This window comes from Mustela nigripes, chromosome 1, assembly GCF_022355385.1.
Source record: "Mustela nigripes isolate SB6536 chromosome 1, MUSNIG.SB6536, whole genome shotgun sequence".
Classification (NCBI taxonomy): Eukaryota; Metazoa; Chordata; class Mammalia; order Carnivora; family Mustelidae; genus Mustela; species Mustela nigripes.
Genome location: NC_081557.1, coordinates 11,330,045 through 11,357,686, shown reverse-complemented (window position 1 = coordinate 11,357,686; position 27,642 = coordinate 11,330,045). Strand labels below are relative to the sequence as shown.

At 39.7% G+C, this 27,642-nt stretch overlaps 3 protein-coding genes and 1 long non-coding RNA gene across 4 annotated transcripts in view; 3 read left to right on the top strand and 1 right to left on the bottom strand.

Moving 5' to 3' along the window:
- LOC132009142 (uncharacterized) overlaps positions 1 to 27,642 on the bottom strand; it is a 97,542-nt gene that overhangs the window by 23,525 nt on the left and 46,375 nt on the right. The gene's annotated exons all lie outside the window — the stretch shown is intronic.
- On the top strand, positions 1,503 to 2,447 carry LOC132009018 (olfactory receptor 4D6). The gene has a single exon (XM_059387469.1). It carries the CDS (start codon positions 1,503 to 1,505, stop codon positions 2,445 to 2,447), a length of 945 nt encoding a protein of 314 aa, XP_059243452.1.
- On the top strand, positions 9,502 to 10,437 carry LOC132016201 (olfactory receptor 4D9-like). The gene has a single exon (XM_059397386.1). It carries the CDS (start codon positions 9,502 to 9,504, stop codon positions 10,435 to 10,437), a length of 936 nt encoding a protein of 311 aa, XP_059253369.1.
- LOC132008896 (olfactory receptor 4D10) lies at positions 25,507 to 26,442 on the top strand. Its single transcript, XM_059387408.1, has one exon. It carries the CDS (start codon positions 25,507 to 25,509, stop codon positions 26,440 to 26,442), a length of 936 nt encoding a protein of 311 aa, XP_059243391.1.

The following is a 27,642-nucleotide window of genomic DNA, read 5'->3' as shown; positions in this document are numbered from 1 at the left end:
AGGGGAGGTGAACCATGAGAGACTATGGACTCTGAAAAACAATCTGAGGGTTTTGAAGGGGCAGGGGTTGGGAGGTTGGGGGAGCCAGGCGGTGGGTATTAAGGAGGGCACATATTGCATGGAGCACTGGGTGTGGTGCATAAACAATGAATTCTGTTATGCTGAAAAGAAATTTTATAAATAAACAAATAAATAAATAAATAAATTTTGTTTAAGTTCAGCTTCTTGCTGAACTGATTTAGCAGAATTCTCAGCAAGGAAAGACACAGAAGGCTAAGGCCCAGGCCTAGTTGGAAAGAAGGCTCAGAAGAGCCCAGTTAAAAAGCTAATCATAGAAGTTTACACAGTGTACAAACCAATTTATATAACATTTTGAAATAATGTAGTTATAGGGATGGAAAACAGGTTAGTGGTGTCTAGGGGATAGAGCTTTAGAGGGAGGAGGTATGGGTGGCTATAAGCTGTAACATATGATGCATCTTGACTGTGGTGGTAGTTCCTAAAGTTACACATTGAATAAAATTAGATACACACATGTGAAAGCATGGGTAACTGGTAAAATATGAAAAAGGTGTGTGAATTGTACTAATGTCAGTTTCATGGTGTTGTTATTGTCTTGTAGCTATGAAAGATGCTAACATTGGCCGAGGGTGGATGAAAAGTGCATGGGTCTTCTGTCTGTGTGTGTGTGTGTGTGTGTGTGTGTGTGTGTAAAACTTCCTATTACTCTGTTAAAGTAAAGAGCTTAAAAATAATGTTTTTTGTAATAGAAAAATTTGATGGCTATATTTTGAAGTGAATTTAAAATATATTCAAGCTATAACTGCTGAATAATTTGGTAACATTATAGATGGCATTTTCATTTAAGCAGTAACTAAATTTAAAAAATCTTACAGATATTAAAAAAAAAAGAAGAACCCAATTAACATTTGTTCCTTGTCAAGTCCAAAAAATATTTGGATTTGAATCCTTGATTTGCCACTCGTTAACTTTGCAGTTGTGCAAATGTGAGCAAGACATTAACTTCTTCTTAAGCTTCAGCTTCCCCTATGTGGAGATGATCATACCCACTCTCCAGACCCCACAGAGACATCATTAGAATGAAAATCAAAATGAGACACTGCAGGTGAAGGCCTTTGGTAATGTATAAAGCCCTTCATACATGTGAGGAAGCCACTCCTGCAGGACAGAAGGCAAGCCATTAGTCAAATGACCATAGTCTTGCCATCTCCCTCTCGTCAGAAGAAAGGCACTGAAGTAGGATGGCTTTTATTGTCCAGTCAGGGTATTTCCAGCAGGAAATAAGAATCATCAGGATAAACAATTTCCAGGCCACAAAAGGGGAGACCCTCTCCAGTTATTCAGAGTAGTCATGATGATCTGCATGTTCAAGAGAGCCTTGTAAGAATATACAATAAATGATGCTGTCCCCTCACAATACTATACTCCTAACCCGAACATACTTTCTTCCAAGGTAGATGTGGTGGAGGGTGGTCTGCACCATGGGCCAGAGCAACCACACCAATGTGAAGGAATTTGTCTTCCTGGAACTCACTCACTTCCAGGAGCTAGAATTTTTCTTGTTTGTGGTCTTCCTTGTTGTGTATGTAGCAACTGTGCTAGGCAATGCCCTCATTGTGGTGACCATTAGCTGTGAGTCCCACCTTCACACCCCCATGTACTTTTTGCTGCGGAACAAATCGGTCCTGGACATTGTTTTTTCATCTGTCACCGTTCCCAAGTTCCTGGTGGACCTGTTATCAGAGAGGAAAACCATCTCCTACAATGGCTGCATGGCACAGATCTTCTTCTTCCACTTCGCTGGTGGGGCAGACATTTTCTTCCTCTCTGTGATGGCCTATGACAGGTATCTCGCCATCGCCAAACCCCTGCATTATGTGACCATTATGAGGAAAGAGGTGTGGGTGGGCTTAGTGGTGACTTCCTGGGTGGGTGGTGGTTTGCACTCAATTGTTCAGATAATTTTGATGCTTCCACTCCCCTTCTGTGGCCCCAACATCCTGGATGCCTTCTACTGTGATGTGCCCCAAGTGGTTAAGCTGGCCTGTACCGACACCTTTGCCCTAGAGCTTCTCATGATCTCTAACAATGGGCTTGTGACTCTGCTGTGGTTCCTCCTGCTGCTGGGGTCCTACACTGTCATTCTGGCAATGCTGAGAGCTCACTCTGGGGAGGGTCGAAAAAAGGCCCTGTCCACCTGCACCTCCCATATCCTCGTGGTGACTCTGCACTTCATGCCTTGTGTCTATATCTACTGCAGGCCCTTCACTACACTACCCATGGACACGGCTGTGTCCATCAATAACACGGTCATTACCCCCATGCTGAACCCCATGATCTACACCCTGAGGAACCAGGAGATGAAGTCAGCCATGAAAAGACTGCAGAGAAGGCTTGGGCCTTCCAAGAGCAGTAAGCTGGGGTGAGCACTCACATGGAGACTGGAAATCTATGATCTGGTTTCCGCAAACTCGCAAACTGCTATCCTGAGGCAACAGACCACTAGCTCTCTCACCAGTCATTTCTGTATATCCTCATAGCCTTTCAACTCTCTCAGCAGGAATCTACCAACCAAAGGAAGAGATGAGCTTGAACATGAGCTATTGGGCTTGTGAACTTGGGAAAAGCAGAAGGTAGAAGATGAAAATCAATGACCTAATGCTAATTTGGTGCAATCTTTGATTCTCATGCCAACACATTTTACCTAACTTTTACCACCTGCAATATGGAAATGACATTGTCCATTTACAATGTGTTCATGAGAATGAAGAATGATAAATGTTGAGAGGATGGTCGTTCTGACGATTAACACCGTTCAGTAATCAGGCATACAGTCCACATTCCCTACTGTCAATCCCTCGAATCCTAGATATGCACATATGGAAATTATGGATGTGTCTATGTCATACGTGCTCTCTCTAGTGACTCTGTATTTCCAATTAGTTATTAAAATTACTTCTTGGTTTAATATTCTGAATACAGAATCTCTAATATATTTCACCAACTAGTGAAAAGAGAAGAAACGTTTTAAAAGTTGTGTTCAGTCAGATATATACTTGGACAAATCTACACATAGACCACGAATTTCCTCTTATCGAGTCCATTCTACTAATTTGCCCACTGAAATTAATCTCAAAAGTACAGTTTAGGGATATAGCTGCACAAAACCCACCATGGTAATTTATGTTAACCTAACTTTCTTCTTCCCTCTCTCTCTTCCTCTTTCACCCTCAGAGCTTTTATAGTTGGAGAAAATCTAGTTTTTACCTTTGAATGCCTGACAATTCCAGGGAAGTCACTTAGAACAGCAACAACAAAAATACCTAAGGAACACCTTTCCTCACACTCAAGACCCATTTTGTGTACCAGGAGAGGAAAGAAACATATTAAATGCAGAGTCATTTAGGAACAGCCACTGGGTCCATGTCATAACCCACCTCTCTCCTAAGAAGAATTCCACAGAAGTTAATATGTAGAAAGACAATAAATGTCTCTTTGCTCCCTAGGCTCACATCAAATTCCACCCTTTAGCCTACAATCATCATTCAAAAATCAAACAATTAGTAAAGAAGCAACATACAGGAAATCAGGATATTGTAACATACAGAACAATTTCTTTGCAAGCTGTTATGATACATTAAAAGGTCCTAGTAAGGGGCACCTGGGTGGCTCAGTGGGTTAAGCCACTGCCTTTGGCTCAGGTCATGATCTCACGTCCTGGGATCGAGTCCCGCATCGGGCTCTCTGCTTGGCAGGGAGCCTGCTTCCTCCTCTCTCTCTCTCTGCCTGCCTCTCTGCCTACTTGTGATCTCTCTCTGTCAAATAAATAAATAAAATCTTTAAAAAAAAAAAAAAGGTCCTAGTAAGTGACACACATCTGTGATCTTCACTGAGTCCTATGAGACAGAGACATTAGGTCAAGACTTTCTTTTTTTTTCTTTTTTTTTTTACTTTTGTTTTTATTTTATGCAGAATTTACTCCCAGGCCATAAGGTTTTTTCCTTTAGTTTCTTCTTGGATGCAATCTCCTCTTCTAGTTTAGAAACAACCTGCTCTTTTGCAGTAAGGATCATCTCAGTAGGGCAGGGAGAGCTCATGTGTAGGTTAATAAGCTCTGTATGTTCTACACCGCATCTTGGGGGCTTTGTTCACCTGAATGTGCTCAGTGACCAAAGAACCTCCATCTAAACCCTTAGGTTCAGCAAGACTCTTTGCATTTTTAAGCATGTGCAGTAAGAATTCAGTCCTCCTTTTGGCCCACTGACCCTGTATCCCTCCCCACTGTTTGGCCTGAGTGCACCAACCAGCTCTTCCATTATAGCAACAGAATGGCAGACATAGCTTCTGCAAAGTGACATCCTTCAGATACTTGGTCACTTTTCAGATATGCACATCCTTGATGGCCTGGGTAGTTTTATGTGTGTTCTTAAAATGAATACGGAGATTTGCATGATTTTGTAGGGTTTTCTGCATCAAGTGAATAATGAACCATTTTCAGAGGTCGCTTAGGAAAGAGGCTATGACAAGACTTCTAATTATATGCCAGTGATTCTCAAATTTTTAAGAATTATTGTCCCCCTCCAAGGAACTGTATTAGGTATTTTTCCTAATCCTCTCCTATAAGAAAATTTAATACCAAAGATATACAGTGTATCTTTTTGTGGACTGAAGTTCTTTGAAGGGCCACACAGCATTCTAATCTAAGATTTTTTGCCCCCACCAAATCAATTTTTGTCCCTTGGACTTGTTGTTCACATTGAGAATGAATAATCATATGACATTAGATGTTTCTATTAATATGTTTCCCTAAAACTCAGGGAATCACAGAATAGATAGATTTATTCCTTCTGGGCCTTTATAAGAATTTGGAAAGCATAGAAATGTGGGCATCTGTGTGTGTGTGTGTGTGTGTGTGTGTGTGTGTATGTATGCATGTGTGTGGCAGTGGGTGGGTGGGTGAGCATGTACATACATGTGAACTTGCATGCAGTAATGACTTGGAAGCTGTTTAATAACTCCCACTGGAACTCCAACATGATCAAAGAAGATCCGTCCTCTTTCTACATTCACATCCAATGAAATTCCCTTTGCTAATTCTTGTATGAGGCTTAGACCTGAGGGACTAGTGCATGTGGCAGGAGCACATTGGAACAAGCAGAAGAGCCATGATGACATGACTCCTCGAGTCTGCCCTTTCAGATGCAAAGGTGAAGGGAAGAGTTTGAAGACTAGCATAACTAATCTTGAGAAGGACTTGACCTTCTAACACGATGGTTCCCCAGCATCATATCCACTGACACCCACCACCCAGTCTCAGATGGTGCGAGTTCCTGGTTGGATACTGAAGGTTTAGGTAAGGACATGGACCTGTCAGTGTGAGACATTGTGGATAATGCATGAATAGGATAAGCATGAAAAATACACCAAGTATATAAGATACTGCCAAAATAGCTCTCTCTTGAGTGAGAGACAACAGAGTGGATGTTAAATATTGGGAAAGGAGGAATGTCTTTCTAAGAAGGCACCACAGACATGGGGTCAGCCTGCTAAAAGAGAAAGCAGCTGGTATTTGGTAGAACAGCTGAATTGCATTTAAGGAGATTTTGTTCTATTTTGGGGTCTTTCCATGGGGATAACAGAGAATTTTTCCACAAGATGGGTGCTTCCTCAAAAAAACATGATTTTATAATGCCCTAAATTTCCTTTAAAACTGTAGACGTTTCAAAGGCAGCCCCATATCCACACATGGCCCATGATTCACTGGGTCCCTTTTGAACACAAGTTCACTAAAATACAAACAAGCAAGTTGATTCAAAGAGAAGCTGTTCTACTGGATAGCATTTTACATTCTGCCAAAGTCTTCCTAAATAACTCTTCATGACAGGGAAGATCCTGTTTTCAGGGGAAAGGGAAAGGAATCAAGTTAATTGAACTTTACACACATGATCGCAGTTGCTGTTTATACTACCCAATGAACTAAGTGTTATGCTTGCCAGTTTACAGAGGAGGGAACTGAAAGAAAATAGAAGACTTGGTCCAGGTGAAAAAGAAGAAAGAGGCAGAATTCCAGTCCAGGTATGCCCTACTCCAAAGCCCTTATCCTTGTTCCACACCACACCACGTTATTTTACAACTCAGGATCTGAGTAACAGAGAGAAGGGTGACTTTTTCAAGGTCACAAAGCTATTTCATAGCCTGGATCAGAAAATGCATCGCTATCTGGTATCCCTGAGGTCAAGTCAAGGACATTAAGAAAAGAGTTGCTTAATCTGTGTTTGTCAAGATCCTTCTTTACTTACCCACACTCCAATGTCAACGCTCATAAGTTACAATAAGCCCTTACCAGGTAGGTTTGTTCACTAATCTAAAAACAAAACAAAATAAACAACAACAACAAAAATAATCCCTTTTTTGAGCACCTAACACGTGCCCCAGACTAAGTATAGTTTTGGTGATGTAACATAAATGAAACACTGAGCAGGCAGGATGAACTTGAGAGGTAAGAGGGAAATTATACTGAACTAAGGAGAGACAGACACGTAAGCACTTAGATGTAAAAATGTTACAAGTGCCAGAGGAGAAGTCAGAGCAGGGAATGATGAGTCCCAAAGCAGTGTCAGGAAAGTTTTCATAGAACACGAGACTCTGAACCTGAGTGTTGTGAGGGGGATAAATGGGAAATTCTGGAACTGGGGAGTGCGTGGTGGGTAGATCTAGCCACAGGAACACGGATCCAAAGGCATGGACCAGCAAGAAGTTGCATAACATTTAAACCCCTGAAACAGGATCAAAAGAAACAGGGTACCAGATAATACTAAGAGGAGTTTAATCTTTATTCTGTAGACAATAAGGAACCATTAAAAATCTTCAGGCAAAGAACGGATGGTCCCATTTGTGATTTGTAATTACATTTCTGGAAAAAACAGAAGGGGTGGGGGCACCTGGGTGGCTCAGCGGGGTAAAGCCTCTGCCTTCAGCTCCGATCGTGGTCTCAGGGTCCTGGGTTGAGCCCCGCATCGGGCTCTCTGCTCAGCGGGGAGCCTGCTTCCTCCTCTCTCTCTCTTCCTGCCTCTCTGCCTACTTGGGATCTCTGTCTGTCAAATAAACAAATAATTTAAAAAAAAAAAAAAAAACAGAGAAGATGAATTAGAGAAAACTATACTGAAGGGAAGGAGACCAGGAAAGGACAACTAAGGAAACTTGGAATGATCTAAGGGAGAGATAAGGGGTTAACTGAGGAGGAAGAGAAGGAGGCCACACTGGGAGAGGTGAAGAAAGTCGAATCCTCCGGAGAGCCTGTACAGTGTCCAGGTTCCTTGCAATGTGAGTGGCTCAGTAGAAATCTTTTGGATAAACGTGCTACCTGCCAGTGCCTGCTGTGGAGGCCACTGTGTTCACCAAGAGAGAACCAACAGAGGAAACAAGGCAAGTGGTCATACTCTTCAGAGCAAAGGAGATGCAAGCTGTGTTTGGGGGTTATTTATCCACATAACTTCTCAAGGCTCTCAAAGCTTGTTTCTACACCAACCGAAGAGTAATGCTTCCCAGGTGGACACATTCTGGGGACCACCTAGATGGTGGTGCCAGATGGCTCAGATGCTTAGGCTGAAGATGGCTATTTTCCTCTCAGTTAACTTTGTCACCACTGCCACCACCATAAATCTCAGAAATTACTGAAATGGCATGGGTAGAATATGTATTATGCTGAAAGCTAAACTTCACCACTAGCTTTCTCTATGTCCTTCTGCATGTCAATTAAATTTTCCTCAGACTTAATTTTTTTTTTCAAAATTGACCCTCAAACAATAAAAGGTTGCTCACTCCTGACTCCTATGGGAGTGAATGAACTGAAAATTCTCTAAGTTGGATCTGCCGCCTCCTTCCCAAATACGACTCTATAGTAAGAGAACCTATGGGTGTCCAGGGGCAGGCAGGGAGCTACCATTGTTCCATTGGGTGTACCTGCATTGCCTACAACCCTGCAGAAAGCTTGCACTTCATGCCCTCTCTCTATGTACGTATGCCTGGACTCTGCTGTCTTCTTTGTGAACAGAATCATATCTGGTGCTATCCTTGTCACCTTTGTGTTAAACCCCGACCTCTGGGTATCGACCAAATGAAATTTTAAAAAGTAAAAAAAAAAAAAAAAAGCCTCGTCACTTCTGAAAGATAATAGAAGGGCAGTGGTCTAAAATTCCTTAGTCATGGAGAAGAAATGAAGGGACTAATAAACCCACCCTTGAAAAGACTAGGAAAATCCTGTAAAAAGAGTCTCTTATACAAATTATCCTTGGTTTTATATATTCTCAAGCTGACAGGCAATCTGGATGAGTAGAAAGATTCTAGAACTAATAGAAGAGATTTGTGTTACTTTTCCTGTTCCACTGGTTTTCCATATGACCTAGGAAAACTGGCTTAATGTTTACTGAGTTCACTTTTTCAGTTTTGGTATTAACTGATGTGGTAATGTTAATACTTTCCCCTCTAACCTCAGAGGGATATTAGAAAAATTGATTAATAATTAGGTGTGCAGTGCTTTTAAAACTATAACATGCTGTTCAAATCAATTCCTATCATGGTGTCACTGTAAGGCCTGTGAGTGTTGGTTTATTCTAATGGGTTTTAAGGCACAGAGACAAAGTGGAATTAGAATAAAATCAGAGGAGCTCCCATACGCAGAGGTGTAGGGAGCCCACAGCTCCTTCCATGAAGCCTTCTTTAGTTCTCTTCCTCGACATCCTCTAGGGGTGGACTTTTTTTTTTTTTTGAACCAAAATATCATGTAACATTTAATAATTTCAAATATATTTATTATACATTACAGATTAAAGTTATATACACAAATATAATTTTAGTCATAAAATTCCAACAAACTGCTTACATTTAAGTCACTGGATCTGGTAGAAGCCAATTTAGAGTCTTCTAGTCCGCTAAATTCACCTTCCTTAAGTTATACAGAAATAAAATCTGATAGTCTTGATTTAAAGAGGTGCTGTTATCACATTGCAACACTCAGAAAATTGTACCTATCTATACAATGTCTTTCACATGCTCCACTAATACTTAAAGCACCATTGCAAGACTAAATGTGTACAACACTGAATCACAATTCCCAAGTTCGTTCTAGGATTGGGATGAAATGATGAGAATTTTCTCTCCTTTGGTCTAACGCAGAACAGCCCCTTCTGACCTGTCTGTCTAGGGCTGAATTTTAACAGATGCCAAAGGCTCCTGTGAATATAGTAGGGAGATGAATGATCTAGCTCAAACCACATTTTGGGCTAAAGAGGGAGCTGAAGCAAGTAGAACTGAGTGACCTCCCTAGGTAACATAGCAGGTTCATAAAGAATAAGATATATGATTAAAATATATTTATGCTGTTCAATTTCCATGTAAGAGATAAATCTTTGCTCAATCTCAATGCCTCAGCAGTATTATTGTTTCTTTCAAAGCTGTACATGGTGGAAGGACTATCATCCAATGGCCCTGAGAAATCATAGCAGGGTGTCTGAATTTATTTTTTGTGGACTTACCCAGTCTCAAGAGCTGAGCTTGCTCTTATTTTTCTTTTTATCTGTAGTTTATGTAACAACTGTGTTAGCAAATGTTGCCATCATGATCACTGTGACCTGTGAGTCCCGCCTTCACACCCCCATGTACTTCCTGCTCCGCAATCTCTCAGTCTTGGATATCTGCTTCTCCTCCATCACTGCTCCCAAGGTCCTCGTGGACCTTCTGTCAAGGACAAAGACCATCTCTTTCAATGGTTGCATCACTCAGATGTTCTTCTTCCACCTTCTCGGTGGGGCAGACATTTTTTCTCTCTCTGTCATGGCCTTCGATCGCTACATGGCCATCTCCAAGCCCCTGCACTACGTGACCATCATGAGTAGGGGGCGATGCACTGCCCTCATTGTGGCCTCCTGGGTGGGGGGCTTTGTCCACTCCATCGTGCAGATTTCCCTGTTGCTGCCCCTCCCCTTCTGTGGACCCAATGTCGTTGATGGCTTCTACTGTGATGTCCCCCAAGTCCTCAAACTCGCCTGCACAGACACATTTGTTCTTGAGATCTTAATGATTTCCAACAACGGTCTGGTCACTACTCTGTGGTTTGTCCTTCTTCTTGTGTCCTACACAGTCATCTTGATGATGTTGAGGTCTCACACTGGGGAGGGCAGAAGGAAAGCCATCTCCACCTGCACAGCCCACATTACTGTGGTGACCCTGCACTTTGTGCCCTGCATCTATGTCTATGCCCGGCCCTTCACTGCCCTCCCCATGGACAGAGCTGTCTCCATCACCTTCACGGTCATCATCCCTGTCCTGAACCCCATGATCTACACCCTGAGGAACCAGGAGATGAAGTCATCCATGAGGAGACTGAAGAGAAGACTTATGTTTTCTGAAAGGGGATAGACTCTTTATAGATTGTCAATCAAGATACAAACATATAATCAAAATATGTTTTAAAATATCAGCTGTCACATATTGGGGCTCAACCATGCATAGACAATTAAGTACAGCAGGATGGCACAGACACAAAGGATCAGTGACCTGAAACACTGGTATTGAGAAAGAACACTGATGGGAAGTTAAACAGAAAGAACATAGTCCTTGAAGAGCAACTGACAGCAAGAAGGGTGTAAATGTGAAATATAATAGAAGATCTTGGGTGTTCAAGGAATAGGGTGGAGATTAGCGCTGCAATGCCCATACATGCAGAAGGCAACAGGGACATCTGTCTCAACATAGTAGGGCTCTAGCAGCTGGGACTCAGTCCAGCAGTAGTTACCCTATGACGATTTATTAAGCATATACTGTGTGTCAGATACCGCTTGTAAACCTTCTCTATAACCTCTGCTTTGTCAGCAACAATTGGACCTTCTTTTTAATCAATTCATCTATAAAATACACTGGCACGACCCCCACAACCACTCAAGATACATAAAGACTTAGATTTTAAGGATTTCCATTACCTTTTACTTCCTGTGACTTTGTCAGAATTGGATGTGACCTAGGACCTAGATATTGGGGCCTTACAAAATCAGACTGCATAAACACAACAATGGTAAGAATCTGGAACAACCTGTCCTACCGTTCATACCACTGCTTAAGGCAGAAGCTAGTTTGATATTTGGGAAAAGAAAAAGCTGTAACCAACCCAATAAATACTTTTATTTTTCCTAGGTGCCCTCTTTTATCATTTTCCTTACCACACTGTATTAAAATACCCCATAAAACTTCATATTACTAGATCTGGTTTTCCTTTATATTCCCAGTATCTAGAATAGTGTCTGACCTATAAAAAGCTGTAAATGTTGGTTGAATCTGTGGAGTGGAATGAAATTAATATAAGAAGATACCAAATTCTACTTAATCTTGTTTTTTGGCATTCAAAACTGACTGTATTTTCTGAATAGATACTTCCTCCTGGAAGCCAAAGGAAATTGAAATGGCTAAATTGGAGTGCACTATGATCTATACTCAAGGTCTTAGCATCTATATATGTCTTTATAAAAATCACCAAATCAAGATCCAAAAATCTTTGTACACAAGTGAAAATAAACATCCCGGAGCAAACAAATGTTTTGCAACACTCAAGGCAAATGAATGTAGAAATTCATTCAGAGTTCCAATAAGCCTGTGCTCTGAGTATGTCCAGACAGACCTTCAGGATGCCTGGTAATCATACACAGAAGCATGGGATGCATTTCCTCTTCTCTCCTCTCGCCTCCTCTGGAGCATGGGACATAGTAAAACTAAGGAAAGAGGCTCATTTAAATGTAACTACAGGTTAATTATAATAATAATAATAACAACAATAATAATAATATGGTACTACATTCCCTTATTTTAATTTATTAGGGTCATATAGGTTTTGGAAGTTGGAGTTCCTTAAATTTTAAAATGATAATACAGTGCATATATTATATATTACATCATTTCTCCTGTGGGGAGCATCTTATATCTAAACACTTTGATATTCCTGTAAGAAAATGTGTAAGTAGGGGTGCCTGGATGGCTCAGTCCCTTAAGCATCAGACTCTTGGTCTCCAGGTCATGATCTCAAGGTCAAGAGACTGACTCTTGTGTTGGGCTCCACACTCAAAGTCTGCTTGAAATTCCTTCTCCCTCCCATGCCCTTCTCCTCTGCTCCTCCTCAGCTTACATTCTCTAAATAAATAGATAAATAAATAAAACCTTTAAAAAAAAAAAGGAAAGGAAATGTGTAAATAGTCCCACTAAGTATAATCATTAAAAACCATGCATGGGAGGGGCGCCTGGGTGGCTCAGTGGGTTAAGCCGCTGCCTTCAGCTCAGGTCATGATCTCAGGGTCCTGGGATCGAGTCCCGCATCGGGCTCTCTGCTCAGCAGGAAGCCTGCTTCCCTCTCTCTCTCTCTGCCTGCCTGCCTCTTCATCTACTTGTGATTTCTCTCTGTCAAATAAATAAATAAAATCTTTAAAAAAAAAAAAAAAAAAAACATGCATGGGAGTTGAGGGAAATTGGAAGGGGAGGTGAACCATGAGAGACCATGGACTCTGAAAAACAATCTGAGGGTTTGGAAGGGGCGGGGGGGTGGGAGGTTGGGGGAACCAGGTGGTGGGTATTAGAAAGGGCACAGATTGCATGGAGCACTGGGTGTGGTGCAAAAACAATGAATACTGTTGCGCTGAAAAGAAATAAAAATTTAAAAAAATTAAAAAATTAAAACCATGCATGGGCTCACACTAACTCAGATCAAATTTTGCCACAAAATTAGTTCAGGTAGATGAGATTTTAGTACCAAATGATGTTCTAAAAGTCTTCCAGCATTCAGACCTTGGACATTTCAGAATGAAATATGGAAACTGAATAAGAGGGGATTGTAATAGGCAGAATAATCTCTGTCCCACCCACCACCACCAAGATAATCAAATCCCAATCCCCAGAATCTGTGAGTATGCTGTTATATCGCAAAGGAAACTAAGGGTGCAGATGGATTTAAGGAAGCTAACCTTTAAATAGGAAGACTATCCTGATTATCTGGGAGGCCCCAGTGTAGTCACAAGGGTCCTTAACAGTGGAAGAGGTAGACAGAAGAGGAGGTCAGAGTCATACAAGGTGAGGGGTACTTGACTTAACATGGCTAGCTTTACCAATGGAAAGATCCACAAGCCGAGGAACGTAACTAAACTTTAGAGGCTAGCAAATGCAAGAGAATGGATTCTGCCTTAGAACCTCCAGAAAGGCATTCAGCCTGCCAACACCTTGATTTTAGCCCAGTTGATACTCACATCAGATTTCTGACCTATAGAATTTGTCAGACAACAAATTGGTGGTGTTTTAAGCCACTAAATTTGTGGTGATTTTGTTACAGCAGCAAAAGGAAACCAATACAAGGGTAATACTTCAGCTGTAAATGAAGAGGCTGACAGAGCTGAAAAGGGAAAGGAATAGAGAGATGCATGCAAGGAAAAAGGGGTGGGAGTAAGAAGTGGAAAAACCAAGGAAGGGTGGTCAGATGCTTCTCCCAGGAGGGCATGCACATATCTCAATTACAAGTGCCCTGGACTAGAGAAGCCAGTCCCAAGCCTTCACCACTTCTTGGATTCTATATAGGATGGAGTAAGACACTTGACTCTGAAACAAAGATTTAATATAACACCCTCTGAAATGCCGCATGTAACTGATTAACAGTGAGACCATCTGACACCAAGCAAATCGCTTCTACACTTTATCAAAAGATACATGGAGATGGAGTTTCAAGTATTTTGCATGGTGACTCTACCGTATCTGCATTGAAATGGTCATCCACTGGAAAATGCCACTTTAATAACAACAATGTTGTAAAAATGAAGCAGTACCATGTTACATGTACTCATTGATGGGAAGACACATCTTAATTTCAGGGATATTAAAATGTGAAAAAATAGGGCATCTGGGTGGCTCAGTTGGTTAGGCATCTGCCTTTTACTCAGGTCAAGATCTCAGAGTCCCAGGACCCAGCCCCGCATGGGGTTCCCTATTCGGCCAGGAAATCTGCTTCTCCCTCTCTCTGCTCATGCTCTCCCGCTCTCCCTGTCTCTCTCAAAAACTAAATAAAAACTTAAAAAGAAATTTAAAAATTAAATAAATAAACAAATAAAATAGAATGTTAAAAACCATTTGCCATGACATGGCTGGAGCTAGAGGTATTATAACAAGTGAAATAAGTCAGTCAGAGAAAGACAAACAGCATTTGATTTCACTCATATGTGGAATTTAAGAACCAAAACAAGTAAGTACAGTTTGTTTAAAATTTAGTACAGAGTGATGAGCATTATGTTTAAATGAAATAGCATAGTCTTATTTATATATACAGGTGGTGGTCTTAGAAACATCTTTTTCACTAGTGCCACTACAAACCGTTTCAAATTCTGCCCACAAGTTGAGTACATTTGTTCCTTAAAAAACACTTTCCAGGGGTGCCTGGGTGGCTCAGTCATTAAGTGTCTGCCTTCGGCTTGGGTCATGATCCCAGGGTCCTGGGGTCAAGCCCCACATCAGGCTCCCTGCTCAGCAGGAAGCCTGCTTCTCCCTCTCCCACTCCCCCTGCTTGTGTTCTCTCTCTCACTCTCTGTCAAATAAATAAATAAAATATTTTTTTAAAAAATTAAAAATAAAAATAAACACTTTCCAGATTCAGTGTAATTCTATAACTCTTCTAAGCACTTTTTATATGTGCGACATTACATAGTGTTCCTTGCACTGCAGTGTGTACATTACGTTCTTTAAATGAAACAACACAGTCGTTCTGGCACCTGTAGAAACCTGTATTATACGTGTTCCTTTACAGAATGTATTAAGGGCAGCACAGTATTGTGAACACATTCTTTCCTTGGAATATTACCCAGATGCCATAAAATTCTATTGCTGATTTTAAAAATGTGAAGGAAAGGAATATTAAAAAGAAAGTTTCACCTTAGAACTTAAGAAATTCAATACTTAAAGTTATAAGTAGGGGCACCTGGGTGTCAGTTAAGCATCTGCCTTTAACACGGGTCATGATCCCTGGGTCCTGGGATTGAACTCCATGTCTGCTTCTCCCTCTCAATCTGTCTGCTCACTCTCATGTGCTCTCTCTCTCTCAAAAAAATAAATAAATAAATAAATCTTTTTTTTTTTTTTGAAGATATAAGTAATCAGTCCCTGATGTGTGTGCATGCACACCACACACACACACATACATACACACACACACAAACACACTCTCACACATACAAACACTTTCTCATAGAGAGACAGGTAAAAAGCAAACATGCTTAGTTTGGTCAATTCCATGCTTTAGGAACACATAAGACTATCATCAACTCACTACTACAAAACAGATTTTTTAATGACTAAATTTGGATCATCTATAACACAAATTACATCATATACAGTTAATCAGTTTCTTGGTGTTAAAAGAAAGTTCAAAACTGCTATCTCTCTTCACTTTAGGGGTCCAAAGATACTATTACTATAGTTCCTCATTTTGGAAGTCATAAAGATACTTATAGGAATCCAACAAAATACTCCCCTCTAGGAACCCTCCTTTTGTTACCCAAATATCCAAGCACATCCAAGAGTGACAATTCTCTGATTGAGTATACAACCAAATGTAATCTAATGATTTGGACCTTACTAAGGGAAAGAAGTAAAGACTCAGTGTACTGAAACATAGTATTAAATTTTTACAGGATGGAAGAGAGAACAAAAATTCCACAGAAATATAGGTTACCAAAACTGACTAAATAAAAGGGGAAAAAAATCTTAATAGATCAATAATTATAGATGAATTGAGAAGGTGTCGATAATAAACCCTTTGGCACCAGGCACCAGGATCAAATTGCTTTGTGAATGATTTTCAATAAATATTCAAAAAGCTAAGAATTTCAATTCTTTCAAAAATTGCAGAAAACTTCTTAACTCATTCTATAAATATGGCATAACCCAATCTATAAACCAGATAATAGCACCCAATATATCTAGAACTATCATGTATCTAAGATATGTGTACACACCAATCCCACCTTTGAACAAAATGTTTAGTCCTTATTACTCTTTAGCAAGTTACATACCAATGAATTAAAACAATGACAACTTATCATCAAGTAGGGTTTATTCCTGAAATTCAAAGAGAACTATTAATGTAATTCACAGCAATAATGGATTAAAATGATAATACAGACAAAGGGCTGACATCCAAGATCTATAAAGAACTTCTCAAACTCAACACACACAAAACAGATAATCATGTCAAAAAATGGGCAGAAGACATGAATAGACACTTCTCCAAGACATACAAATGGCTAACAGACACATGAAAAAATGTTCATCATCATTAGCCAACAGGGAGATTCAAATCAAAACCACATTGAGATACCACCTTACACCAGTTAGAATGGCCAAAATTAACAAGACAGGAAACAACATGCATTGGAGAGGATGTGGAGAAAGGGGAACCCTCTTCCACTGTTGGTGGGAATGCAAGTTGGTACAGCCACTTTGGAAAACAGTATGGAGATTCCTTGAGAAATAAAAATTGAGTTTCCCTATGACCCTGCAATTTCACTACTGGGTATTTACCCCAAAGATATAGATGTAGTGAAAAGAAGAGCCATCTGTACCCTAATGTTCATAGCAGCAATGGCCACGGGCGCCAAACTGTGGCACCAAGATGCCCTTCAATGGACGAATGGATAATGAAGATGTGGTCCATATATACTATGGAGTCTTATGCCTCCATCAGAAAGGATGAATACTCAACTTTTGTATCAACATGAATGGGACTGGAAGAGATTATGCTGAATGAAATAAGTCAAGCAGAGGGAGTCAATTATCATATGGTTTCACTTATTTGTGGAGCATAAGGAATAACACGGAGGACATGGGGAGATGGTGAGGAGAAGGGAGTTGGGGGAGAGATGAAACATGAGAGACCCTGGACTCTGAAAAACAATCTGAGGGTTTTGGGGGGGGTGGGAAGTTGGGTGAGCTTGGTGGTAGATATTATGGGGGGCACGTATTGCATGGAGCACTGGGTGTGGTGCAAAAACAATGAATTCTGTTATGCTAAAAAGAAATAAAATAAATAGGGCGTCTGGGTGGCTCAGTGGGTTAAGCCGCTGCCTTTGGCTCAGGTCATGATCTCAGGGTCCTGGGATTGAGTTCCGCATCGGGCTCTCTGCTCAGCAGGGAGCCTGCTTCCCTCTCTCTCTCTCTGCCTGCCTCTCTGCCTGCTTGTGATCTCTCTCTGTCAAATAAATAAATAAAATCTTTAAAAAAAAAGAAATAAAATAAATAAACAAATAAATAAATAAAAATTAAAATTAAGAAAAATAGATTAAAAGAGAAACAATGTGATTATTTCAGTGATGCAGAAAATATTCGACACAATTCAACACATACCCTTGAAGAAAAAACACCTATGAACCCAGGAACTGAAGAAAGAAATGTATTATCTTGATAAAAGAAAAAAATATCTATTGGGACCAGTAACCAGGGGCACCTGGGTGGCTCAGTGGGTTAAAGCCTCTGCCTTCAGCTCAGGTCATGATCTCAGGGTCCTGGGATCAAGCCCCGAATCTGACTCTCTGCTCAGCAGGGAGCCTAATTCCTCCTCTCTCTCTGCCTGCCTCTGCCTACTTGTGATCTGTGTGTCAAATAAATAAATAAAATCTTTAAAAAAAAAAAAACAGTAACCAAACAGTGTACTTAAAGATTAAGCATTAAAATTATTTCTGTCACCATACATAACTATACAATGATACCCACTCTCATCACAAATATTAGTTATTTAAGTTGAATTCACTTACAATTTAAAAACAAGAAAAATGAAAAAGTACACAAACTTTGGAACACTAGAAGAAAAATATTCCTCTGAGATTTTGAGAGGCTATATCTAAAATAATATAAAAAATTCACTGAAAGATTGTCGAAAATAAAAAAGAATTAAACTAGGTTGTTAGATACAAAATCAAATTACATACACCATTGGTCTCCTGTATACAACTATATCCATGCAGAAAATATTGTAAAGGTATTTCAGGCAATATGAAAGACCATTTATCATGAAATAAAGCCCTTATTTAAACATGCATACACACATTAAAATGCTTCTTGCTATATGTAGAAGAATGAAACTCGACCATTCTCTTACACCATACACAAAGATAAACTTGAAATGGATAAACGACCTCAACATGAGATAGGAATCCATCAGAATCCTAGAGGAAAACATAGGCAGTAACCTCTTTGATATCAGCCACAGCAACTTCTTTCAATATATGTCTCCAGAGGCAATATTCACTTTTGTTTCCTTTGTGAAAATGAACTTTTGGGACTTCATCAAGATCAAAAGCTTCTGCACAGCAAAGGAAACAGCCAAAAAAACAAAGGGCCAACCCACGGAATGGGAGAAGATATTTGCAAATGACAGTACAGACAAAAGGCTGATATCCAGGATCTATAAAGAACTCCTCAAACTCAACACACATAAAACAGAGAATCATATCAAAAAATGGGCAGAAGATATGAACAGACACTTCTCCAATGAAGACATACAAATGGCTATCAGACACATGAAAAAATGTTCATCATCACTAGCCATCAGGGAGATTCAAATTAAAACCACATTGAGATACCACCTTACACTACTTAGAATGGCCAAAATTAGCAAGACAGGAAAACAACGTGTGTTGGAGAGGATGTGGAGAAAGGGGAACCCTCTTCCACTGTTGGTGGGAATGCAAGTTGGTGTAGCCACTTTGGAAAACAGTGTGGAGATTCCTTAACAAATTAAAAATAGAGCTTCTCTCTGACCCTGCCATTGCACTCCTGGGTATTTACCCCAAAGATACAGATGTAGTGAAAAGAAGGGCCATCTGTACCCCAATGTTTATAGCAGCAATGGCCATGGTCGCCAAACTGTGGAAAGAACCAAGATGCCCTTCAATGGACGAAAGGATAAGGAAGATGTGGTCCATATACACGGTGAAGTATGATGCCTCCATCAGAAAGGATGAATACCCAACTTTTGTAGCAACATGGACGGGACTGGAAGAGATTATGCTGAGTGAAATAAGTCAAGCAGAGAAAGTCAATTATCATATGGTTTCTTTTATTTGTGGAGCGTAACAAATAACATAAGGACATAGGGAGATGGAGAGGAGAAGGGAGTTGGGGGAAATTGGAAGGGGAGGTGAACCATGAGAGACCATGGACTCTGAAAAACAACCTGAGGGTTTTGAAGGGGCGGGGGGTAGGAGGTTGAGGGAGCCAGGTGGTGGGTATTATGGAGGGCATGGATTGCATGGAGCATTGGGTGTGGTGAAAAAATAATGAACAGTGTTATGCTGAAAATAAATTTTTTTTAAAAAATGAACTCTGGTACCCAGAAAAGAAATTTTTAAAAAATGCTTCTTGCAAACATTTACTTTAGTTAACTTACTTAAGTGCCAACAGAATTCACAGAAAAGGAAGGGAAAGGCTCAGGACCCAAATAGATTTAAAGCAGAAAACCAGAGAATTAAATATTGCTCCATCTATGAAAGGGTAAACTGGGGGGGGGGGGGTGTCTCCACCTACCAGCAAAGAGGATAACTATCAGAAAGAGAAATTAAGAAAACAATTCCATTTATAACTTCATCAAAAGAATAAAATATCTGGGAATAAATTTAACCAAGGAAGTAAAAGTTCTATTCACTAAAAAACCCTGAGACATAAATAATAGAAATCGAAGAAGATACAAATAAATGGAAAAGATATCCATGCTCATGGATTAGAATAATATTGTAAAATGTCCATAGTACCCAAAGAGATCTACAGTTTCAATGTAGATTCAAAGGCATTCTTCCCTGAAATAGAAAAAAAAATCCTAAAATGTATGTGGTACCACAAAAGACCCTTAGTAGCCAATGCAATCACGAGAAAGTAAAACAAAGCTGGAGGCCTCACAATTATGATTTCAAACTATACTTCAAAGCTATCATAATCAAAATAGTATAGTACTGGCATAAAAACAAACATATAGACCAAGAGAACTAAATTGAGAGCTCACAAATAAAACCACATATATACAATCAATTAATTTACAACAAAGAAGGCAAGAATATACAATGAGGAAACAGTAATCTCTTCAATATATGGTATTGGGGAAACTGGATAACCACATGCAGAATAATGAAATTAGATCCCTATCCTATATCACTAATAAAAACTACCTTGAAATGACAAGGGGAGTTAGAGAGGAGAAGGGAGTCAGTGGAAATTGGAAGGGGAGGTGAGCCATGAGAGACTATGGACTCTGAAAAACAATCTGAGGGGTTTGAAGTGGCGGGGGGGTGGGAGGTTGGGGTACCAGGTGGTGGGTATTAGAAAGGGCACGGATTGCATGGAGCACTGGGTGTGGTGAAAAAATAATGAATACTGTTGTGCTGAAAATAAATAAATTTAATTTTTAAATTTTTAATTTAAATTTTAAAAAATTTTAATTTTAATTTTAAAAATTAATTTAATTTTTAAAAATTTATTTAAATAAATAATTTGGTTAAATAAATTTAATTTTTAAATTTTTAATTTAAATTTTAAAAATTTAAATTTAAATTTAAAAAAATTTAATTTAACTTAAAAAAATTATTTATTTTCAGCACAACAGTATTCATTATTTTTTCACCACACCCAGTGCTCCATGCAATCCATGCCCTCTTTAATACCCACCACCTGGTACCCCAACCCCCCCCCCCCCCCCCCTTCAAACCCCTCAGATTGTTTTTCAGAGTCCATAGTCTCTCATGGTTCACCTCCCCTTCCAATTTCCCCCGACTCCCTTCTCCTCTCTAACTCCCCATGTCCTCCATGCTATTTGCTATGCTCCACAAATAAATAATTTTTTTTAAATTACCTTGAAACGGTTGAAAGATTTAAGTATAAGACCTGAAACCATAAAATTCCTGGAAGAAAAATGCGAGAAATTTCCTTGACATTGGTCTTAGCACTGTCTATTTTTCTTAGAACACCAAAAGCACAAGCAACAAAAGCAAAAATTAGTAAATAGGACTATACCAAACTAAAAACTTCTGCATAGCAAAAGAAATGAAATGAACATATAGAATGGGGAAAAGTATTTGCAAATCTTATAGAATTGATATCTAAAATATATAAAGAATTCATCAACTGAATTGCAAAAAAAAAAAAAAAAGCAATCTGATTAAAAAATGGCAGAGGAACTGAAGATATTGTTCCAAACAAGACACGCAGACGGCCAACAAGTACATGAAAAGTGTTCAACATCACTAAACAGCAGAGAAATGCAAATCAAAACCCACAATGAGACATCACTCAACACCTGTTAGGATAGCTGTCAGCAAAAAGATGAGAGAAGTGTTGGCAAAGATGTGAAGGAAAGGAAACCCCTGTGCACTGCTAGTGGAAACATAAACTGGATCAGCCACTATCAAAAACAGTGTACAGATTCCTCAAAAAATTAAAAATAGAACTACCATATGATCCAACAATTCCATCTCTGGGTACATATCCAAAGGAAATAAAAGCAAGATCTCAAAGAAGTGCCAACACTCCCATGGTTGTTGCAGCATTATTTATAACATCCAACACGGGGAAAAAATCTAAGTGTCCATCGATGGATAAATGGATAAATATATGTGTATATGAACAAATACACATACGCACGTGTGTGCACACACACACACACACACACACACACACTGGAAAAAAAGGAAATCTTGCCATTTGTGGGATAACGTGGATGGATCTTGAGGGCATTAAGCTAAGTGAAATAAGACGAAGAAAGAAATACGGTATGACCTTATTTATATGTGGAATCTGAATGCATAGAAACAGAGAGTCAAGCAGTGGTTTCCAGGTACTGAGGGGTGGGAGAAATGCGGAGATGTTAGTTAGAGGATACAAACTTCCATTTGTAGGATGAAAACCCTTTGGAAACCTAATGTACAGCATAATGATTAAAGCTAACAATACTGTATATTTGAAAGTTGCTAAGACAGTAGATTTTAAGTGATCTCCCCCATAAAAAGGACTTAGTACTTATCTAAGGTGACGGTAGTGTTGTCTAACACAACAATAATAATCATTTTGGAGTATGTAAATGTAACAAGTCAACACATCATACTTCTGTGTATGTTTAAGGCCTAATCAGCCTTAACTGATGTTATTATATCTCAATAAAGCAGGGGGGAGGGGAATTACCTATCTCAAATATACAACCTGTCTCATGCAGTTTTCATCTTTGTACATTAGTTTAACATAATAAGACAACAGCAAAGTGGAAAAGCAGGTAAATCAAAACCCATCATCAGTCTAGAAGCAGTGGAAGTGCATTCTATATAAAGTCAAGCCATCCAATAAATTGAATTAATCCTAAGTAGCCACTGTAGCTGTGTAGAGAGCTTTACTGACATATTAATCTAGCTGTATCCAAATTGAGAGATACCACACGTGCAGAGTGTAGGAAAACAGGAAAAATGTACATTCCCCAAACACCACCTAAGTCATGTTTCCCTACATGCAGGGACTTACAGCATGAGACTATATGAGATTATAGTCATGAGACTATAATCATCCTGTGTATAATTAGAACTGGTAGCAAAGGATTTTAGGTCCAGTTCTCTTGTAGTTTCCTGGCAATCTAATTGAAACTTGTATATAGTGTCCTCTGAGCCTTGCAAGCCATGAAAATTAGACTGTTGTAGTCTCTTGGGCACAACCTTTGGCATGTTTTAACAGGGTCCTGATTGAGCTGCAGATAAGGGGATAGATTTCCACTACTGCTAAATAATTTGGACATGAATCAAAATGTGTCCATCTTGGTGTGTGTACACATATGCATATCTTGGTAACTTTTTAATAACTCCCATTGAAACTTCTTCACCACCAGCAGAATCAGGCACCTGACTTCCACTTTCTTGTCCAATAATATTCCCTTTGCAATTCTTATATTAGGCCTGAGGTTGAGGGATTTGTATATAAGACACGGACACAGCAGAATTTCTTGGAGGTGTGATGCTTTGAATCTGCCAATTTTCGATTGAAAGGAGAGCAAAGATACTAAGATTTAGTCTTCCAAAAGGCTTTCCCTTCAAAAACAACATTTTCCAGAATTAATGTCTCCAAGTATAATATTCTGCACTGTACCTAAGAGCGTACAATTTCTAGTTGGGAATTTCAGGATCAAAGGAATTCGGTCAAGACATCAAACTTCTAGCTAAGGTTAATGTTATGCCTAGTGAAATTGACATGTTGTTATTTTGGTTATGTATAAATAGTCTGACTTCGATATTTTCCAGGTATACTAAACACTTCAGAGTTGAGATGATCTTCCCAGCAACAGAAACAACAAAGGTGGGTGTTAACTATCAGGAGGAGGTGAACCATGAGAGACTATGGACTCTGAAAAACAATCTGAGGGTTTTGAAGGGGCGGGGGGTGGGAAGTCGGGGTACCAGGTGGTGGGTATTATAGAGGGCACGGATTGCATGGAGCACTGGGTGTGGTGCAAAAATAATGAATACTGTTATGCTGAAAATAAAAAATAAATTTTAAAAAATGGTAATATGCAAAAAAAAAAATCTGAGGGTTTTGAAGTGGGGGGTGGGAGATTGGGGGAACCAGGTGGTGGGTATTAGAGAGGGCACGGATTGCATGGAGCACTGGGTGTGGTGCAAAAACAATGAATACTGTTACACTGAAAAGAAATTTTAAAAAAGGGGGGGGTTCCAAAAACATGGTGCATTCAGTGCGAGGGGAGGCATCAGACATTTGCCATGATCCTTTGAGTTGCTTAACAATGAAGCCACCTCAGACTAAGGTCGTTGTAAATGGGGTTTCCAGAGTCCCATTTTGCCAAATTCCTGTCTTCATACAGACTCTATCAAACATTGTTGTTAAAAACTCAAGATTATCTGTGTGGAAAAAAAAAACACATTCTTGTTATGTGAAATTAGACCCTCCAAATGAGATCAAAGGGGGGAAAAAAACCACTATTTCTTCCATCCTATTTCCATCTCTTCTTTTCCTTCAGCCAAATGCAGACTTAAACATATCCCGTATGAAAAACAAGAATGACATTAATATCTACTAAAGGATAGTGGCGCACATTAAATGTATTATCATTTGATAACTCTTCACACATAGTAAGCACTCACGAAGTAGTATCTTTTGTTGCTTCTAGAAATCACAATATCTCTACCATATCTCCCCCCCCCCCAATCTACCTTCACTTTTCCCATGAGATATTTCACATTTTATCATGCATTATATTCATCAAATCACCCACTTTTGTTACGGTGTAAATATTTGGACAATGTGGTCCAACTTTTTCTTATACCTAGGAAGATCGCAATAAATACTCACTTGCTAAGTACAAGGTGGAACAAATAAAAAATTATAAAAATTCATGAGAATTACCCATAATGGTATATGAAAAAAACAAGCATTATTCTAATGATACTAACATCTCTCCTTGCTGTGTGATCTCTCTGTCTCTTAGCTCTGATCCACAAAAGAGGTAGAAGAGTGTGATGGATACAGAACAGACATGTCTCAAAATCAGGTCATTATCCTTATTCTCTCACCCACACTCAGGCAAGAACCACACCAGGTATAGAAGATGAAGAAGTTTTAGGAAATTGCTGTACTATACTGTGCACCTAAAAATCTGTTAAGGAGGTAGCTCTCAAAAAAAAAAAAAAAGAAAGAAAGAAAGGTAGCTCTCACGTTTAAGTGTTTTTACCACAACAAAAAAATTAATGGTATTCTTTGAGATTTCGATTTATACATTGTCTCAATCTGTTTTCCAACAGCAATTTTTGAATATTTTAAAATGATTATCAAGCAAATAATGTGATTAGTACAAATTAATAATCACAGTAACAAGTTACCTACATGGAATAATAGGCTGAAGATTTAAGAAAGTTTATATAAAGCAGCCAAGAGCAAAGAAAGTGACTCGTGCCAGAGCAACACTGCAATAAGAAACAGAACAACATTGTTTTCTAGGAAGATAAGACCCTCCTGAAATCAACAGAATATATGCTAATACAAACATTAAACTTGTAAACTGTAAATCTACAATGGCTGGAAACATGTCTTACTCTATATGCTACAGACAGTTCCTGACAATCAATCAGTTTGTGTGGAATAAGAAAAATAAAATTTAAAAACCAAAATTTAGAAAGTATTACTTCTTAACATAAATGCTTATTCTTTCCAAAATGAGTTTTATAGAAAAAGAATTATTGAATGATTTTGCATGTGATAATTTGATTTGAGTACCAAACTGACTGCAATCTTAAAAATTTGGACAGCCCAACAAATAGCAAACACTACAGCCACATGGGCAAGATTCTGAATTGCAGTCTTAGTGCTTAGGAGAAAAACGAAATAAATAGCGACAGACTTTGGTATAAAGTAGGTTGAAATAAAAGAGAAAAACAAAATGACTCAATGGAGCTGAGAAACTGCACCAGGGTGGAAGAATTTACTTTCCTTGGCCTGACCGAGAATCAAGGACTGAGCTCAGTCTTGTTTCTTTTCCTGCTTCTGGTGTATTTGACAACTCTCCTGGGAAACCTCCTCATCATGGTCACTGTGACCTGTGAGTCTCGCCTTCACACCCCCATGTACTTCCTGCTTCGTAATTTATCTGTTGCCGACATCTGCTTCTCTTCCATCACAGCGCCCAAGGTTCTGGTGGACCTTCTGTCACAGAGAAAGACCATCTCCTTCAATGGCTGCTTCACCCAGATGTTTTTCTTCCACCTTGTTGGAGGGGTGGATGTATTTTCTTTGTCAGTGATGGCATTGGATCGATATGTGGCCATCTCCAGGCCCCTGCACTATGTGACCATTATGAGTAGAAGCCGTTGCATTGGATTAATAGTAGCTTCCTGGGTGGGGGGCTTTACCCACTCCATCGTACAGATTTCCCTGTTGCTTCCACTCCCCTTCTGTGGACCCAATGTCCTTGACACTTTCTACTGTGATGTCCCCCAGGTCCTCAGGCTTGCCTGTACAGACATTTTTATGCTTGAGCTGCTGATGATTTCCAATAATGGACTGCTCACTACACTGTGGTTTTTCTTCCTCCTGGTGTCATATATGGTCATATTATTAGTAGTAAGGTCTCAGGCAGGGGAGGGGAGAAGGAAAGCCATCTCCACCTGCACCTCACACATCACTGTAGTGACCCTGCATTTTGTGCCTTGCATCTATGTCTATGCCCGACCCTTCACTGCCCTCCCCACAGATAAAGCCATCTCTGTCACCTTCACTGTCATCTCTCCTCTACTGAACCCCTTGATCTACACTCTGAGGAACCAAGAGATGAAGTCATCCATGAGGGGATTGAAGAGAAGACTCATGCCTTCTGACACGGAATAGACAAGTAGTTCACTCCTTCTCATCACCCCACTTGGGCTCATGCTCACTCTCGCTCTCTCACTCTCTCCCTCAAATAAATAAAATCTTTTAAAAGAATAAAATAAAGTAAAATAAAATTAGCCTTCTGAGGATCCTAATGGTAAGCCCGTAATTTCCTGTGTCTCCTGGACTAAGGCTGAACTATGAGCCATGGTCAAAGATTTGCCTAGAATTACTGAAGACCCTCATAGATCTGCCAAGGAATGTAACAGTGGTCCAAACTTACCAACAAGCTTTCTGATTTGTTTCAGCTAGTTCACATGCTCACTGGTGAAGGCCAAGCCCAACCCTGGAGGAAACAGCTAACTAGGATGATCCTGAAATCTCCAAACTGCAGACAAAAAGCCAAGCCCCTATCTTGCTATGTGATCAGGCTCAACAATCACTAAAAGACTTCCCCTGGAAACTCCTGGGCTTTCCCAAAACCTGTTGATTTAAGATTCAGGCTTGCACTCAGAAACCCAGGGAACCCTTGCATGATGATTACCATCAACTACAAATTATTTTTAAGGAAAAGTCTGGCCTTCCTGTGGATATTGACTCCACTCAGGTAGCCTTCAACTCTGTGTTCAGTAATGGGCTGAACTGACATCCTTCCCTCCTACTTAAAGGAGCAGGATGGAATGGGATACTATATACATTCCAGATTTAGTTAATTTAGCAAATCAGCTCACCTGTACCATTGAGAATTCAACCAAAAAGGAAGACTATTAAAAGCCTTAGTTTTCAGTTCCAACAAATGGAGTTCACTAAACAAAACCCCTCCTGGCCTCTGGTATTATTGGGAAAAGCCATGATATAGCGAGAAGGATTGTTACAAATGTGCTCCAAGTGTCTTCATCCCTCTGACCAGCCTTTCCAATGACCTCCCAAAGGACTCCGAGGAAATACAGGGGCTTTCTCCAATCCTTCTCTTAAGCAGCTTGGAGAAACAGCTCTCCAGATTGGGAATGAATCTCCCCCTGTCCTTATTGACCCCAGAGCCACACTCTTGGTGCTCAACCTCACTGTTATTAAACCCCTGATGGGATTCTTTTTTTTTTTAATTTATTTATTCTCAGCATAACAATATCATTATTTTTTCACCACACCCAGTGCTGCATGCAATCCGTGCCCTCTATAATACCCACCACCTGGTACCCCAACCTCCCACCCCCCCCC

Excerpts from the sequence above, each read along its gene's own strand:
- LOC132016201 (XM_059397386.1), top strand. The coding sequence starts at position 9,502 with ATGGCCCTGAGAAATCATAGCAGGGTGTCTGAATTTATTTTTTGTGGA.
- LOC132008896 (XM_059387408.1), top strand. The coding sequence starts at position 25,507 with ATGGAGCTGAGAAACTGCACCAGGGTGGAAGAATTTACTTTCCTTGGC.
- LOC132009018 (XM_059387469.1), top strand. The coding sequence starts at position 1,503 with ATGGGCCAGAGCAACCACACCAATGTGAAGGAATTTGTCTTCCTGGAA.